General features: G+C 47.3%; 1 protein-coding gene across 2 annotated transcripts; it reads right to left on the bottom strand.

Annotated features, from left to right (window-relative positions):
* Positions 1-389: 389 nt before the first annotated feature.
* LOC307222706 (fatty acyl-CoA hydrolase precursor, medium chain-like) lies at positions 390-16,424 on the bottom strand. Of its 2 annotated transcripts, none has more exons than XM_079988137.1 (13): positions 16,313-16,424; positions 11,831-12,035; positions 10,809-10,947; positions 10,308-10,441; positions 9,954-10,107; positions 9,502-9,603; positions 8,120-8,227; positions 6,863-6,994; positions 6,452-6,532; positions 5,497-5,644; positions 2,348-2,497; positions 734-806; positions 390-615 (listed from the first exon to the last, which is right to left on the bottom strand). In XM_079988137.1, exons 1-13 carry the CDS (start codon positions 16,326-16,328, stop codon positions 438-440), a joined length of 1,620 nt encoding a protein of 539 aa, XP_079844263.1. In that variant the 5' UTR covers positions 16,329-16,424; the 3' UTR covers positions 390-437. The 2 variants fall into 2 exon arrangements, with proteins under 2 accessions (XP_079844263.1, XP_079844262.1); XM_079988136.1 differs by lacking the exon at positions 16,313-16,424 and adding an exon at positions 15,523-16,151.
* Between the last annotated feature and the right edge of the window lie 454 nt (positions 16,425-16,878).

Genomic DNA, 16,878 nt, shown 5'->3' with positions numbered 1-16,878 from the left:
TGTGAGTGTGAAACTTTTGAAGGAAGACCAAGGAACAGACACTTTTCTCACCAAAAAATGGCATCCCTTTATTCTGAAAGTCTAAATGTAACACTATACTCATTTTTATAATTATTTTTCAAGTTTTGTAAATCAGAACTATGTTACTGTATACTTTTGACAATGCAAAGATCTGAAACTAAACATTGCATTAAACAAAAGGTAACTTTTATCTAGGCTTAGTAACAATGTGCATACCTCCTGCAGGAAAGGAATAAACATAATTTACAAGATAGAGATGTTTATTTAACTAATTTTTCTATATTACCTACTCTCCATCATTTTGCAGCTCAGAATAAAGAAATATGCTGTATTTGTTTTGTGGAAAAATATATTTTAACAAGTAACTATCATTTGTCATTTTGGTGCTCTATTTATTGTCCATAGCTGCTTGTGAATTACAATTCTGTGTGTTTTCTTCTCACCTCATCCACCTTCTCAGGGACAGTCTTTAGCCAAAATTCCACTTTTTTCTCTTTCAGCTTCATTGAAACTTTCTGCTTCAGATTTATCTCTAGATACTGCTCCTGGGTGTTATAGGCCGGCCACTCTACCAACCCTTCTCCATTTGGGTTTCTAGGAGCAAAACCAACAACAGACAATGTCTGTTCTGTCATGTCTGCCAAGGCATCCTACATGCCTTCCAGCCAGCCACACCACACCCCCATAACTATCACGGTGGCCCATGACTCACCCGCTGCGAGCAAAGTTAGCCCAATATTTCATCATGGTTCTGCTAAGAACTTTCTCTTCTTCCGTGGCATCACCTGAAGAACAGAGGGAGGGAAGTTCATTACACAGCTGGGATCGCTGGAAATACAAATCCACTCCCAACGGTTACCCAACCCAGTTCAGTAATTCACTCTCTTAAGCAGAATGTGGGGGGCAGGGGGAGTTTGGGGGGGGCACACATGCTGCAGCATCCATCAGAATATCTGCAGGAAAGCTTGTGTGTGAAAAGGTGCCTGTCATTTGTAGTGATCTGCAAGCACTCCAATTGGAGAACAGCCTTTACCAAATATGTCGTGGACTTTGAAGAAGCATGAACTCAGGGCTAAAAGGAGAAACAAACTAAAGGAAGGCATGCTTGTAAACCCTGTCCATGATCAACTCCTGCCTGGGAACCTTGGCCTTCACAGCCACTTACGGACTCACTGTTAAGCCTATGTTCATGAAAGACAATCTTACTCAGCTACGAGTGATCTCCAAAGAAGTAGGTCTGTTTCAATGTGTAGTCTTGCCTGACAGCCCTGAGCCACATGGCTGGTGATGCTCTGTTCTGAAATGGGCAGGGAAACCTCACATGAATATATAGATTTGCCCATGTCAAGGCAGAGGCTGCAGAAGTGTTTGGATGTGATGGGCCAGGTGTCCTGGGGTTGTGCCGGAGCCATGCCCCAGGCCAAATGCCCAAAGGGGACTGTAGGAGGAGAAAAGGCCACTCTAAACACTTGGCAAAGAGGGGAAAGTGAGGGGGTAAGCTGCCTCCCAGAGAGGCAGAGATGGGGAAGGCCTGGAGGTGGGAGCCTCCCTTGAAGCACAGCCCAGGGCTCATCCAGAGCTGTACTTGTCCTGTGCCTTGAATGTGTGGGTCTGAGCAGGTTCCCGCTTGTCCAGGAAAACCTGCTCTTCAGCGATAAATTGGAGCAGGCATCAATCCGGAGATGTTTTCTCCAATTCGGCAGTAAAGATTGGGTTTCCGGTGGTGTGGGGGGAGCGGCTAGTTTGGATGAGTGCCAGTATCCTACTAGCTTCTCTTGCCTTACAGTGAAGAAGGAGGTGCCACCCATCCTCCCCCCACCCCCAGTTAAAGGTGAACTGGTTTGGGGGTTTTCTGGTCCTTGTGCGCCCTCTACTGACCACAGGTGGGAGTGGCTTCTTCCTGCTTCTACTTTCCCCCATTCCCACTGTTGGTTAGATGTCCAGCAGAGCCCCAGAAAGTGGGCCACCACTATAAGAACTGCTCAGGCCCTTCCCATGTTCTGCACCCAAAGGGAGCCTTGCTACATCACCCTTTGGTTTCAATTCACTTTGAATGTATTATATCCCTAGAAAACAACACGCAAAGTGTTAATTAGAAAAGCAAACAGGGCAGGTGATCAGTCTGTCCACCTCTGCTGCTAATTCTTAGCGTAATCTGTAGGCACCAAATCCCTGTCACGCCAAAAGGGTTTCAGCACCGCAGATGATGGCAAACCCAACAGGCTTTGGAGGGGGCGCCATGCCTGCCTCCTGTGCCTGGAAGCTGCCCTGCCCTACAGCAACCTCCCCCAAAAGTGAGTCCTGAGTCACAGAATAGCTGCTTTACCATGCAGGCGGATGTCACCAGTGAGAAACGGCCCTCCAAAGACGAACCCAACTTCGTCTGCGTGATCCGCTTTCACATAGTCTGGTTTGGTATCGTGGTACAAACTGGGACGGTGCTGGTACTCAAAGAAGTAAGTGGGAGCCCCGGTCTCTAAAGAGGGAACAAAAGGAGACGGAGGCTGAGAGAGAAGGCAGCAGTGCATTCCCTAAGGATGGTGGCTCCCTGTCCTTTGCCTTTCAGCTGCTAGAGAGGGGGCAGCCTTTGATTCAGGTCTGAAGGGTCTCCTGTACAATCAGAGGGGCTTTCTGGTAAGATCCAGGGAGGCTTCATTTTAGCTCACCAGGCACTCTCTGCTTCAAAAAGCCCCAGGGGAAATTATAAGGCTTTCACATCTAAAAGAAAACAATGTTGGCACCCTCTGTCCAGCTTCCCTGTGGAGGACAGCTGGAATGCCCCCCTCCTTCCTTTTTCACCCACTTCACCTCTGCCAATGAGGAGCCAGAAAAGTGCCTAGAATAGACCTTTACAGAACTCAACGGTTTGTGGTCTGGGAGAAGACAGAACCTCCTCCAGGTGCCAAGAGGCCTTCCAAAAACTGTGTGTAATTATGACAAGGCACTGTGATGTTGGGAACTTATAGATTATGGGGGAAACAGAAAGATCAGCTTCTTCGTGTGTCATCCCTGGCAGCTAGTACTGTACATATCAGAGAGGATTTTCCTGGCCTTGTGGAGTCAGTAGGGTCAACCCTTCCTACAGGCACGTGATCCAAAGCAGCTCCTTTAAGTCCACTCACACAGCCTCCTCCTCACACTGCAGCCTCATGACTTTGCCTCTTGAAGGGACAGCATGTTACTGCCCCCTGGGCCAGTCAAAATCCTGCCTGCTGACGTCTGTACCGACTGAAGCTTCCAAAGGTCTTTGGCTCAGAGAGGCAGCCATTCTTCCCTTCCCACTATCCCAGAACACCCCAGGGAACAGTGCTACTAGTTACATTCTTTTTCTGGGTACTCCTGTGGGACATGCTGTTAGAAAAAGGGGAAAGAAAAAAAATATCCTCAGCCTGTTTGTTTTTAAAGGTATAGTCACCCACCACTAGGGTTCTAATATTTCAACTCTGGTCTTCATCTGACCTTGGGGGAATTTCCACACCATCCCCATGGAAATGACCCCCAAAAGCAAAATACGGCACTTCTGATCACCTTTCAGCTGGCAAAATGGTCTGCAGCCACAAAGGCCGCTTGAGTCTCCTGCAACAAGTTGGATCCAGGAGAATCCCTCAGCTTTTTCGAGGCAGGGCAACCCTGTCCAGAACAGACTGTGCACAATTCCTCTGAATCTGGAGACCATCGGCCCACAGCCTTGTCAGGATGAGTTTCAACCCCACTTGGATGATAGCAGCCCTCAAAGGCTAGAGGTTGACAAACGGGAGGGAGGAGCATGTGTTTGGCTTGGTGGTTCAGAAAGATGCCACCAATGACCCCTCCACAGAAGCTGGACTGTCCGTACCTCAACACCAGGGGGCCTATCTTGCATGCAGAAGAGCTGAAGGTCCCACCTCCAGCGAAAAGGATCAGGTCAGGAGGAGAGGAGAGGAGAGGAGAGGAGAGGAGAGGGGAAACCCTCTCAGCGTCAGACACCAGAGAGCCACTGCTGGCATAGATGGACTAAATAGGCACAGTTGATCCAAGGACTTGATCCTGTGCCCCTATTCTCAGGAGCTTTGTCTAGCAGCTTGTAACACACTTTCCACTTGCACAAAAACATTATCTAGATCCGTAGAAACATACAAAGCCTATGAATCAAAGGCTTTGAAAAACTACCTTGCAGATTTAGTGCATTTGAAAAGAGAAACCCTGAAAAGATGCAGCCCTTGCACCAGAATCTCATGTTACTCCCAGTGGGACTTCTTCATGACCTGCTCCCAGTGGCTCAGTCAGCCTTCATCTTTGACCAGGCCTGTATCTGCTAATGGGTGAGGAAGTTCATACCTTGGCCTTTTCACCCACAGGCTTTAGTCCAGTTCAGGAATGATTTACTCATCTTGTTGGTGCAGGGATCAAATAAGCTGGCATTGAACTCAGCCAAGTGTACTCTCCTTTGGTAAGCACAGAAGCCCACGTGACCCCCAACGATGGGGGGTGGGGATGTGCCTTGTGAGGAAGGTTCTGGGTGTGATTGCTCTCTCGGTCGCTGCTCAAGGGCTCACATAAATCACGTGCCGCAGAAAGCAAAGCTCTCCACTATAACCAGGCCAAGAAGCTAAGGTTAGAACTGACTAGGACTTATGTGCAGCTGAGAAATAGTTGCAAAAAGCTTCTAACTAGGAAAGAAACGCCACACAGGAGCTGGGGAAACTTAGCTAGGAACTCTAACTGCAGCTACACAGAATAATGATTGCAATTTTGGGGTATCATCACAGGTGCCCTCGACAATACAGATGAAGGAAATAATTGCTGCATCCCTACAGTTACTTAGGAAAAAAATGTCTTCTGAACTTTCAGTGATGCGATTCATGAGCTGCAGAATGCCTACGTGATGCTTCCATCAGTGGTTTGCAAGAAGCAAATCTGGTATCAGAAGCAGATATTGTGCCTTATAGAACAATTTAAACCAGAACAATTTAATTCTCCCTCCTATCCGAACTACTCAAATAAAATGCTGACTGACAGTGTGTGACCCCTCTTGCCTATTTACTCATATGGATAAATCTGGTCTTCTCCCTCAAAGCAGTCATGGTGCCAGCTTATGTAAATCTTAGACACAAGGAATTACAGACCTACTGGATGTCATGAGTTTACAGTGTAAATTACTGAAGTGGCAGAGGGGGAGACAATGCTTGCTTGCCATGCCAACACTTGGAAACTGCAAACACACACAAGAGCCCTGACTCCAGGCTCCCCATGCTAAATTCCTGAAAGTATTTGATATCTGGAAATAATTTTGTTCCTTCCTCCAAGTAGAGCTGAACTTGAGAAATTACACAGAGAGTCTCTTGGAGTCAAACTCCAGACACCTCTCAGTCTGACTCTGGGGATCCTCCGAGGGAAATGGTGTGCCTCAAATGGCATGCGTCACAAGTGTTTTAATGTCAAGAGGAGACTGTATTATAAGTAACACCTGGCAGGAGCAGGGGACACTCTTTTTACCTCTGTGATACCGTAATGTTTTTATGGATGGGATAACAATGAACACATCTCCAATCAAGTCCAGGAACCCATCTCTGAGCTCATCCAAGTCGTTGGTGTCCCCAAGGTACTCATCAAGTACCATTGGCAGGAGTTCAAGTGGGATCCCCTGCGAGAGAAGAAAAGAGATGGTGGGAAATGGCCATTGCTGGGGCGGGGGTCCCCTCCTTTCTCAAACATGCTCTTTGTTACTTGATTTGTGCTACAAGTGTGTAAGAAGCAGGTTGACCAAGAAAAGCCAGCCGCTGGGGAGGGACAAATGAACTGGATGCTATTTCTGTTTCTGATAAATTTGCCTTGGGATTCTCGAAAGCACTCCCCTCCATGTTAGTTAGAGGGGGCTAAGAAGGGTGTGCTGGTGGAAGCCTAACTGGCCTTGGGCATCATGTCTAGCCTACCTTGGGAAAGGGAATCAAAAGGTTATTCTCCCCCCTCATACTCTGCCACTGCTACACCCATGTTCTTCTGAATGGAACCGAAGCAGAAGTCCTAAGGCCCCCTCCCAGGATTGGGTCAGGAATGATCTGGGGCGCTTTGGGGAAGGCCACTGGCTGGGAACATGTGAGGGCTGTGAAGCTTCCCCCCCTCCCCGTAAGCAGCTGCTTCCAATGGCCTCAGGAGAAGGAGAGGGACAGGGGTTAGTTCCGTCTCTTGTCCCCTTCTCCTCCTCCTCTGCCAACCCTGCAAGCAACCACCAGAGCTAATGCCAGAGCTCCCATTCCATCCCTATGAAGTCAGGAGAGGACTCCTCTGGATCCTAACTCCCCCCATCACCAATCACCTCTCAGCCTAGGCATGGGTTGCCCCATCCAGGCAAACATCTACAGGGTGGTGCTCATAATCAATCCTATCTGCAGAAAATTTATTCTCAAAGTTTCTCAGAGAAAGGATGCAAATCAACAAAATAAATGGTTACCAAAATGGGGAGGGTTGCTTCTGAAGTAGTACGGATTCTGTCCCTGTCTCCCACGTCCTTAAACCCTTCCAGGGTCCCAGTCTGCATCAAAAGAGAAAAGAAGGGTTATCTGTGCCTTTGAGAAAAACTCCAGAGTAATTCTTGGTTGGGAATGTTCATTTGTCCGTGTTATTTAATTATTAAAACATCTTTGTTGAGATCCATTATTGCCCACATTGAACCAATTCGTCTCCAAGAACTTCTGCTTGAGAACATCTAATGAGTCTTTGGGGTCTAAAGGAGTAGGTTTATGCTTAGAAACCACCACCAACCATTAAATTCATAGCCTAGTTGTGAGGCCCCTCTTGTCACAGGGATTTCATGCAGACATTTGGGGGGCAGAATGAAAAGCCCTTGCTAGCGGGATCTTACCACACGCGAATTCCAGCCAAATTCATGGTTGGTGACTCCGACCATGAGGGGCACAGCACTGACCTCCCTCCCAGCCAGAATCTCCTCTGGGGTCTTCGGCATAAACACACCATCCAAAGCTGGCCCTAAGCCCTGAGCAAAGGGAAGGAAAAAAGGTGTTTAACTGAAGGGCCCAGGACCACTCCCCACCCTGACCAAGCCAAAATAGTCCGGGAGGAATGAGGAGCTCAGCCTGTCTTAGCACCTCAGTTGCCTCTCCTGATTCAGATGGAGCAGAGAGGTAGAGCTGGGTGTCACCTGCCTATTGGCAGCACCTTCAAAAATCCTGATGACAGCTCCCAGCAGCTTCATAGATGTTCAATAGCATGGGGGACAAGATGGAACCATGAGTAGCTTCCCATGAGCAGAACCAAGGAAGTACAATGCCCCCAAACCCTACTTCCTTGAGTGACTCCTGAAGGCTGTTGTGGTTAATGGCATTGAAAGCCGCCAAGAGATTGAGAAGAACAAGCAAAGTTGTATTCTCCCCATCTCTCTGCCAACTGTTTAGTGGGCACGATGCTGCAGCCTCACCCTCTTCAGTCAGGTTTGGACCAAGTCTTACGCTGCCTGAGCTCTAGCTACCAACCCTCCTGTTTCAAGGCACGCAGGACACCAGAGCACCAAGCAAACTGATGTGCTCCACAGTTTTTGTCTGTTTTTAGTTGTTTGTATTGTATATCACCTTGAGATTAATAAATCAATAATAATATTCTGATCAAATAAAATATCTATTTAAACATGTACACAAACATGTATTTAAATCCAATTTCTGCACTTTTTATATTCTGTATTTATATTACAGTGGTAGCTTGGGTTACAAACAGACTCCACTAACCTGGAAGTAGTACCTCGGGTTTAGAACTTTACCTCAAGATGAGAACAGAAATCGTGCGGTGGCCACGCAGCGGCAGTGGGAGGCCCCATTAGCTAAAGTGGTACCTCAGGTTAAGAATGGTTTCAGGTTAAGAACAGACCTCCGGAATGAAATAAGTTCGTAACCAGAGGTACCACTGTACGATAGGACAAAAAGGAAGCTATAAGACGGGCTGGTCCATTCCTCCTTGCCCTCATAAACAGCAATACACATTTGGAGCAGAAGGTCTTAATGAGCACTCTAGGTGGTTCCCCTCGCTGGGAGGGGAGAAACAACTGAGCAGGGCATCAAGGCCCCAGCATGGGGTGGGGGGTTCTTTCCCGACCACTCATGTCACTTACCTGCCTGCTAAGGTCAGCACTGATCAGCTCCTGCTCACTCTTCTGCCGGAGACAGTGGACTAAGGCGGCTGAAGTGGTCATCTCACAGCCAAAGATACGGGCAATTTTCTGTATACATACACAATGACAGGAACTCTTATCTGCTGCAACCTCTGGCACACTAAGCATTCAAAGGGTGGAGAACAGAGAGTCCACCATTTGTCAAACTAAAAAGTGGCAAGTGCCCCATCCCATTTTCACTGTAATTCCCACCTCCTTTTGAGGATCACTTTAGAATTCCACCAAAAAGCACTATTGCGGTGTGCTGGCCTTAAACATGGCTTTTGGGGTGAGTTGTGACCCCAGTATGCATTCATCTTGTTGCCAAGGAAACCCGATGGAAAGGGTTTCAAGGCTGCCCAATCTTCTGTGTTGCCCTGGAACTTTCGGGGCCCCAATGACAAAAACTGTCATTTTGGGGTATTATTAACCTCTCTAGGTGACTACCCCAGTGCCCCTGATCTGAAGGAACAGCTTTCAGCAGGTTTCAGTGCCCTCCATATGTCCCTAAGAATACTGGAGCCCTGGTGACAGAAAGCAATTGTTTTGCCTGTCCTTTTATCCCTGCCCCCAAAGAACAGGTGTTTTGAGTCTTTACAGTGCATCTTGTCCTCAGCTTGTAGGCCCCAAGACCAATATGCTCGCATTAAAAATTCCCCAGTGTGTTATTTCCAGGCCCCTAGGAGCAGCCTGCCCATTGCCCAACCATCTGGGTTCATAGTGGGCATGAACAGCCCACCATCTTCACCCTATAGGAGTAAGGGCCCTGTCGGGGTGCTGAGGGACCCATTTTAATCACATCTCCATGGCAGGCCTCCTCCCGTCTATATACCAACAGGACCATACCTATGTGAGTGGTCCCTCTCCCTCAGCCGAAAGCAGCACAACATACCTCACACCTCCATTTCTAAAGGGCAAGAGTGCATATTGCTACTACCTGGTGCCCTTTTGTTTTACTCCAGATTGGACCTGTGCCACACCTGTTACCTGTTACTAATTCCAGTCATGGCACTGAGAGAGGCTGTGGTGGTGGGTTGTGGTGAGATCTCGTGAGATTTCAGTAAGATCTTGGCAAGAGCTCACCGAAAGTTGCCACTGCTTTGTTTCTGCCAGAGGTGGAGGCAGCAAGAGGGACAGGGTGCCTGCAGGGCACTACCTTTTGGGGTTCCACCACCTGGGGCGGTTGCCTCAGGATGAGAACAGAGCCGGCCCTGCCCTTCATGACACTGGGGGACTCCACCCAACTTTTGCTACCTGGGCCGTGTTTAAAAAAGAAAAGAAAAAACCAGCATCCTTGGGACAGAAAACATTTTGGTCTCATCTGGTCAAACAAACAAACCTACTTCAACAGACTTAGACCTGTTCTGGAAGACTATTGGAAGCTGTGAGACACCGCTCTCCAGGATGGCTCTGTGGAATAAACCCTTTGACAAGGGAGACATAACCTGGCAGAGGAGAAAGGACACCATTGGCAACAGACATTATGCCCTGCCACTGACCTAACAAAAGCGCTGAACATCAAATTAGGCCTCTGAGTCCCCATAGAACTTACACCTATTGCACCCAATTCCTTCTTCCTAATCTTTCCTGTAGCCAGAGCAAAAAGGGCCACTTTATGCACCATGATTACATGGGTTCTGCAAGTTAGCAGTGACTGCTACCCCCACCCATCCTTTCCACAGCTTTGAGAGTATGTCAGAGATCATTATTTTATGTTTTGTAAAATGTCCACCTGAGAATTAAGCAGTCTATTACTATAATAGAAACCCCCACCATATAACATTTTGGAACTCACATGGGCTGAAGCACTCATGGATCCTGCAGAGACACCAAAGAGAGTCACCAATTCCGGATCGCCCCCGAAAGCTCCGATGTTTTCCTGGATCCACTGGAGAGCTGCCACCTGGTCCAAAAGGGCCCAGTTCCCTCGAGCACTCTCGTCCCCTGTGCTGAAAGGAAAGTGTTGGCAAGGAGCAGCAAGCTTAGCGCTTGGGTGGATTTTGGAGAAAAGGTTGGCACTTTGAGTCAATGCCAGGTCCTTCCGAGGGGTTTCGGATGCACAAGTGGAGAGAAGAGCTGACCCGACAGGTCAACCCAACGCCCCTCTAGTGAAAAGGGCCCTGGAATACCTTTAGCCAAAGCCTCTTACCTGAAGAACCCCAAAATGCCCAGCCTGTACTGAAGGATGACCACCACCACATCTTCGTAGGCAGCTAGCGCGGAACCATCAAACCTGGAAGCTGCCCCAAATATCATGTTCCCTCCGTGAATCCACACCATCACCTTCAAAAGAACAGGGGTGGCAGGGAATGACCGGAAGGTCGCTAGAGAGCATTTTTCATAAAATGTTTTTGAAATAAATAGCACATAATAATTGGACATGTAGACAATTTCATAATGGATGGCGAAGATGCATCATCACAGTCAGGCAATTTTGCAACAACAGACCTCGCGACCATTTAGCTTTGCGTGCAGATCAAGATGCAGTTATCCAGTTTTTATTTTATTTTATTCAGAACAATTAAAGAAAGGATGTGGCGTAACCAATCAAAATTGCCCTTTGTAAGAACACGAGAGGCAGAAGAGTCTTCAGAGTAAAATGACATTGCTTTGCAACGCTGCTTTCAGTCCATTTAAAATATGTGCTTACTGGCAACTTGGATGCCTTGGAGGAATCTGCAGGAGTATAAATGTTTAAATACAAACAGTCCTCAGAACTTCGGAAGGGCGGGTGCTTTTCTTTCCATCTCTTCTGAATTCCTTTGAGTATATCCAGATCCTGGGGGCACCTGCGGAAAGGACACCCCCACACTCAGCAGTACTTTGGAAATAACAGAGTGAACATACTAGCTCAAATATAAAGATAATAATTTGCAAGAGGTCACAAGAGGTGGAGTCAGGGAGAAACTGACATTGGCCAGTTTAAAGGTTTACTGGCAAAGCTGTGGACTTAATCATCTGTTCTTAGTTTTTTGTTTTTTTAAAAAGGGCAACAAGAAAGGGGTCTTCTTGACACTCTAATCTTAGAAAATGGATGACAATGTTTCAGTCAATCAGAGCAGGAGCACTCAGCCTTTCTGTTCAGAGAATTCAGTATAAATTGTTTTAGTCTGAAAACAGGATATCCTCTGTTAATAGATCTAAATGCTGGGAATATAGATGTCTTAGGAAAGATGTGCTATAAATGTGATGGGACTATTAGCCTTCACAAGCTTATTGGAACATAATATTCCATGCCTTCTCTCAAATAATTAACCACCCTGAGTTTGGAGCCCATTAGCATTGAATTAATATCATTGCAAATTATTTGTCTAACATGGTCAAATAATTAATTATGAATTTATTGAATGCAGCTAAAATGTTGTGGGATTAACAGCCTCCAAAGGCTAAGGGCTGGTTGCTGAAACATCTGGACTGCTCCGACCCATTAAGGTTGCAGATAGTGGAATTTCTGTGGTGTCCATGTTAAGTTAAAACAGAATTTTTTTTCAGCAATTAGACCTGTTTTGTTTCCAGTGATTTCTTTCTCAAAAAATATAAAATGAATGAATTCTTTAAAAAAAGATGATGATGAAAACATGCTGGTGGTTCCCAGCACCTCCCCTCAAACATTCCTCTGCTGGTTTTTATTTCCCCAGTGCAGCCAAGAGGATCCAACTGCATCTCTCTTACACCGCTGGGTACGTGGTAGCATCTCTCACGCCATCCCATGGCTCAGGCGGTTGAGGTGAGGAGAATCTCAAGGAGCCAGTGGGAGGCTTTGCAAAGGGGATGCCCAGGAAGACATCGACCAGCCGCTCTGTGCCCTTTACACTTGCTTGCGTTCCTCGAAGCCGTCCATATTTTGTGGCCACTTCTGGGTGGGCGCCTTCTGGGCCTACATAATGCGTGCATACAAATAAAGTTTTTTAAATGTGTGAAATCACAAACATAGAGGCAAAAGTATAGAATTATATAAAACCAGGGGGCCAGAGAGCATTGGGCCTGACCACGCCCCTCCCCTAGAAAGGATCTGTGCAAGGCCAAAAGCAGCCTCCCTTCTCCCACCACACAAAGGACATGAGAGCAGCCATCCTCTGCAGTCAGCACTTTGAGTTAAAGTGGGTTTCCTCTGGTTGTAGCTTTTTAAAAATATACTATTTCATTTTAAATGTCGGCAGCTTTTTCTGTTTAACGCCGTTTTATGAAAGAATCTTGCAGACAACAGCCCTGAGGATCATCCCAAAGAGAGTCCTGCAGTCACCTGGTAAAAACCATGAAATTGGGGAGCTGGAGAGGAACCCGAAGGTCACCTAGCCCAACCCACTGCAAAGGAGGAATCTCAACTAAATTAACTATATGGCCATCCAACCTCTGCTTTAAAACCTCCAAAGAATGAGAGTGCACCACATCTCATGGGAGTCTGTTCCACTGTCGAACAGCACTTACTGTGAGAAATATCTTCCTGAGGTTGAGTCAGAATCTCATTTCTTTTAACTTGGAGCCATTGGTTTGGTTCCTAGCCTCCAGAGCAGGAGAAAACAAATTTGCTCTATCCTCCATGTGACAGCCCTTTAGATATTTGAAGATGCCTATCATGTCTCCTCTCTGTTTCCTCCTTACCAGGCTAAACATAGCCAATACCCAATTCCCTCAACTGTTCCTCATAAGGCTGTGTTTCCAGACCCTTGATTGCCTTCCTCGGCACATATTCCAGCTTGTCAATACTCTTCTTAAATTGTGGTGCCAAAAACTGGACACAGTATTCCAGGTGTGGTCTGACCAAGGCAGAACAGAACAGGACTATTACTTCCCTTGACTGGCACACTATACTCCTCTTGATGCACCCTAGAATAGCTTTAGGTTATTTTGCAGCTACATCACACTGTTGATTGATGTTAAGCTTGTGGTCCACTAAAACTCTAGATCCTTTTCACATGTACTACTGGCAATCTTATAAGAACATGCGGTGCAGAGGATAGTGTAAATAAAATGCTATAGAGCCTCCCCCAATGGCTTTGGTCCTGAAGCCAGCACATGCAGTTAAGTGGTGGGATACCGAGGAAGGCTGCTGGACCTGATGGCATCACTGGAAAGGTGTTGAAGGGCTGTGCGGATCAGCTGGCGAGGGTCTTTACTAAGATCTTCAACAAGTCCTTACACCAGTCTATTGTCCCACCCTGCCTGAAGTCGTCAACTATTGTTCCTCTGCCTAAAAAACCCACAATCAGTAGTTTGAATGACTACAGACCAGTTGCACTGACTCCAATCATCATGAAGTGCTTTGAGAAACTGGTGCGCCGTCACATTATTTCCTGTTTTCCACCAATTTTTGACAACTACCAGTTTGCATACAGGGCAAATAGATCCACAGAAGACGCTATCACCACCACTCTCCATGCTGCTCTGTCCCATCTGGAGCAGCCGGGGAGTTATGTGAGGCTGCTGTTTGTGGATTTTAGCTCTGCTTTTAACACTATCCTCCCCCATAGACTGGTGTCCAAGCTAGAGGCGATTGGACTCTCCAACTCCACCTGTCTCTGGGTTTTGGATTTTTTGTCAGAACGTTCTCAGAGGGTTAGAGTAGGGTCACATATGTCCAAAGCCCTTAGCCTTAACACCGGCTCACCACAGGGTTGTGTGTTGAGTCCCCTGCTCTTTACTCTCTATACGTATGACTGTACAGCCATCTATTCCAGCAACAAAATCATCAAGTTTGCTGATGACACTACGGTGGTGGGGCTCATTTCAGGAGGGGATGAGTCCGCCTATCGGGACGAGGTGGAGCGGCTCTGTGTTTGGTGTGGAGAGAACAATCTGGCTCTTAATACAGCTAAGACCAAGGAATTGGTGATGGATTACAGGACAAAAAAGGCGGTCATTCAGCCCTTGTATATCAACGGGGAACGGGTGGAGAGGGTGGCGGAATTCAGGTTTTTGGGAGTGACTATCGATCAGGGCATGACTTGGAGCGCAAATACCACTGCTCTGGTGAAGAAGGCTCAGCAGAGAATTTATTTCCTCAGACTTTTAAAGAAGAACAATCTGAGTGAGAAACTGCTGGTGTCCTTCTACCGAGGCTCCATAGAGAGCATTCTCACATACTGTATTTGTGCTTGGTTCTCCAGTTGTACAGCTAGGGAGAAGAAGGTGCTCCAGAAGGTCATAACCACAGCCCAAAGGATTATTGGTCATGCTCTCCCATCTTTGGAAGAACTGTACGGTTCCCGTTGTCTTAGGAAAGCAAACAACATCCTGCAGGATGCATCTCACCCGGGATACAGTCTGTTTGCACTACTGCCTTCTGGCAGGAGATATAGAAACATCAAGTCAAGGACAAATAGACTGAAAAATAGTTTCTATCCAAGAGCTGTGGCCTTTTTGAATGCTGTAACTCGATAGTGTGACCTGGGAGTTTGATGGGTGTGGGTGTGGGTGTGGCTGGAATGTGGTTTGTTTGGTTGTTGTTGCTGTTTTGCTTTTGTTGTTTTTTTTTAAGGGATGACATCCAATTTCGTTGCACTGTGCAATGTTGCACTTGTGTAATGACAATAAAGAATCTATCTATCTATCTATCTATCTATCTATCACTTGTTTCGATGCCTTTAGCTATCAGGAGGTGGGGAAGTCTTCAACCAATGCAAATTGCCTTTCCCTGCCTCTCCACCACCCTCACCTCCTATTGGTAAATCTTCATCCTACCACTGTCATCTCCAACCCATCCCTATGCATTTTCCAGATACAGTACAATGGGCTTTACTCCCAAGTAAGAGAGGAAACGTAAGAGAGCACATCACAGAATCAATTTCTAGTCCCTCTCCTCTCTCTCTCTCAGACACACACACAACTCCCTCACCCAAATCCTTTTTAAATCCAACAACCATTCCCCCCCCCCCCCAGATGAGTGGCAGTTGGAGCAACTGAAGTGCTCTTATGCAGAGTGTCAGACACAGGAATGAGATGGGCTGCTGTTTGCAAGAGAGGGGTGAAGGGTGGGAGGGAGCTGCTGGTGAATTCTGAGTTGTATTTCTGAATAACACATGAAGATGCTCTTAGATCAAGTCAGACCATTGATCTATCTTGCTCAGAACTGTCTGTGATTGCCAGTGGCTTGCTGGAGTTTCTGACAGGGGCTTTCCTAACCCTACCTAGAGATGCCACTGGGTATTGAAGCTGGGGCCTTCTGCATGCAAGACAGGTGTTCAACTACTGAGAAATGTCACTGTATCTTCTACAGACTAGAATAATAATACAAAAATGGTGTAACTGGAAAAATGTAAAGAGGTGACTGACACAGACAGAGGTGCTCCTCTTCACTCTCCTCAAGAGTGGATTGCAAGGGGCTATTTCACTCTTTATCAGTCAAAATAAAACACTCCCCTTACCTTTGCCTTCAAGGATTCTGAAGCCAACAGTGCTAATTGCAGCAACCCAGAACAGGGCACACCATGGGGCTGATGCCATCATGCTTTACTGCCCCTGGGCCGCTGCACCTTTATATGCTTTCAGGGCAGGGTACAAAGATCGGTATCCCTTACAAAGAAAAACCGGGAAAACGTCCAGATACACCTAGCATCAAGCTATAATAACACCAGACCAGTGATTCAGCTTTCAACAAAAGGGAAACATTAACTGCAATGTGAGGAAAGGTTACACAAAAGCTGCCAAATCAGCTGGCGCCAATGGAAAGGGCAAAGTCTAAAGCAGGAAAGGGTGACCGTGCCTCGCTCGGGCCCCCTTTGGTGGGCATTCCTGCCAGAGGAGCGGGAAGGAACATGTGGTGGTCCTTTGGGTGCTGTGAAGGGTGAGAGGAAGGCTCCTAGGAGGATAAGTCAACACCTCTTCCCTCACTCCCTCTCCTCCCCTCCAAGTAAAATGTTAACTGATGAGGGCAGATCCATGTCATGCATTTAAAGGGCATCCAAACCATGGGTCAGCAACCTTTTTCAGCCGTGGGCCGGTCAACCACTCCTCAGAGCATGTGGTGGGCCGGACTTTATTTTGAAAGAAAAAAAAAGAACAAATTCCTATGCCCCCCAAAATAACCCAGAGATGCATTTTAAATAAAAGGACACATTCTCCTCATGTAAAAACATGCGGATTCCCTGACCGTCCGTGGGCCAGACTGGGAAGGCAATTGGGCCGTATCCGGCCCACGGGCCTTAGGTTGCCTACCTCTGATCCAAAGCATACAGTTTCCCTATCAGCCTTTCTCAACCTGTGGGTCCCCAGATGTTGTTGAACTACAACTCCACTCACCCCTAGCTAGCAAGGCCAGAGCTCAGGGATGATGGGAGTTGTAGTCCAACAACATCTGGGGACCCACAGGTTGAGAACCGCTCTCCTGGGAACTGTAGTTCGATAAGGGCGATGGACATTGTAGCCCCGTGAGGGGGAAGCGACAGGTTTTTTCCCCTTCTTGCTGCAGGTAGCCTTCTCCACGGGGTGGGAAATGCGGCTTATGGGCTGAAAAGTGTACCTCGGCCTCCACCCATTTCCCTTTCACAGCAGAGCCCCCCCCTTCCTGGTGACTTTTGGGGCTCCGAGAGGACTTTTTTATTAGTAACCCTCAGCCTGCGACTCTCACAGTGGACCCTCGGCTGCTGGGTGGCCTTCCTGGCAGGGAGGCTGAAGCCGCAAAATCCTGCACTGAACAGGCAGGTGCGACTGGATGGCCTCCTAGGGACCCTTCAAACCGCGCAAGGAAGGCAGAGGCGGCAGTTGCCCAAGGTAAGGGGAGA

The sequence above is a fragment of the Podarcis cretensis genome (assembly GCF_951804945.1).
Source record: "Podarcis cretensis genome assembly, chromosome: 8".
Lineage (NCBI taxonomy): Eukaryota > Metazoa > Chordata > Lepidosauria > Squamata > Lacertidae > Podarcis > Podarcis cretensis.
This window is presented reverse-complemented; position numbering and strand designations above follow the sequence as displayed.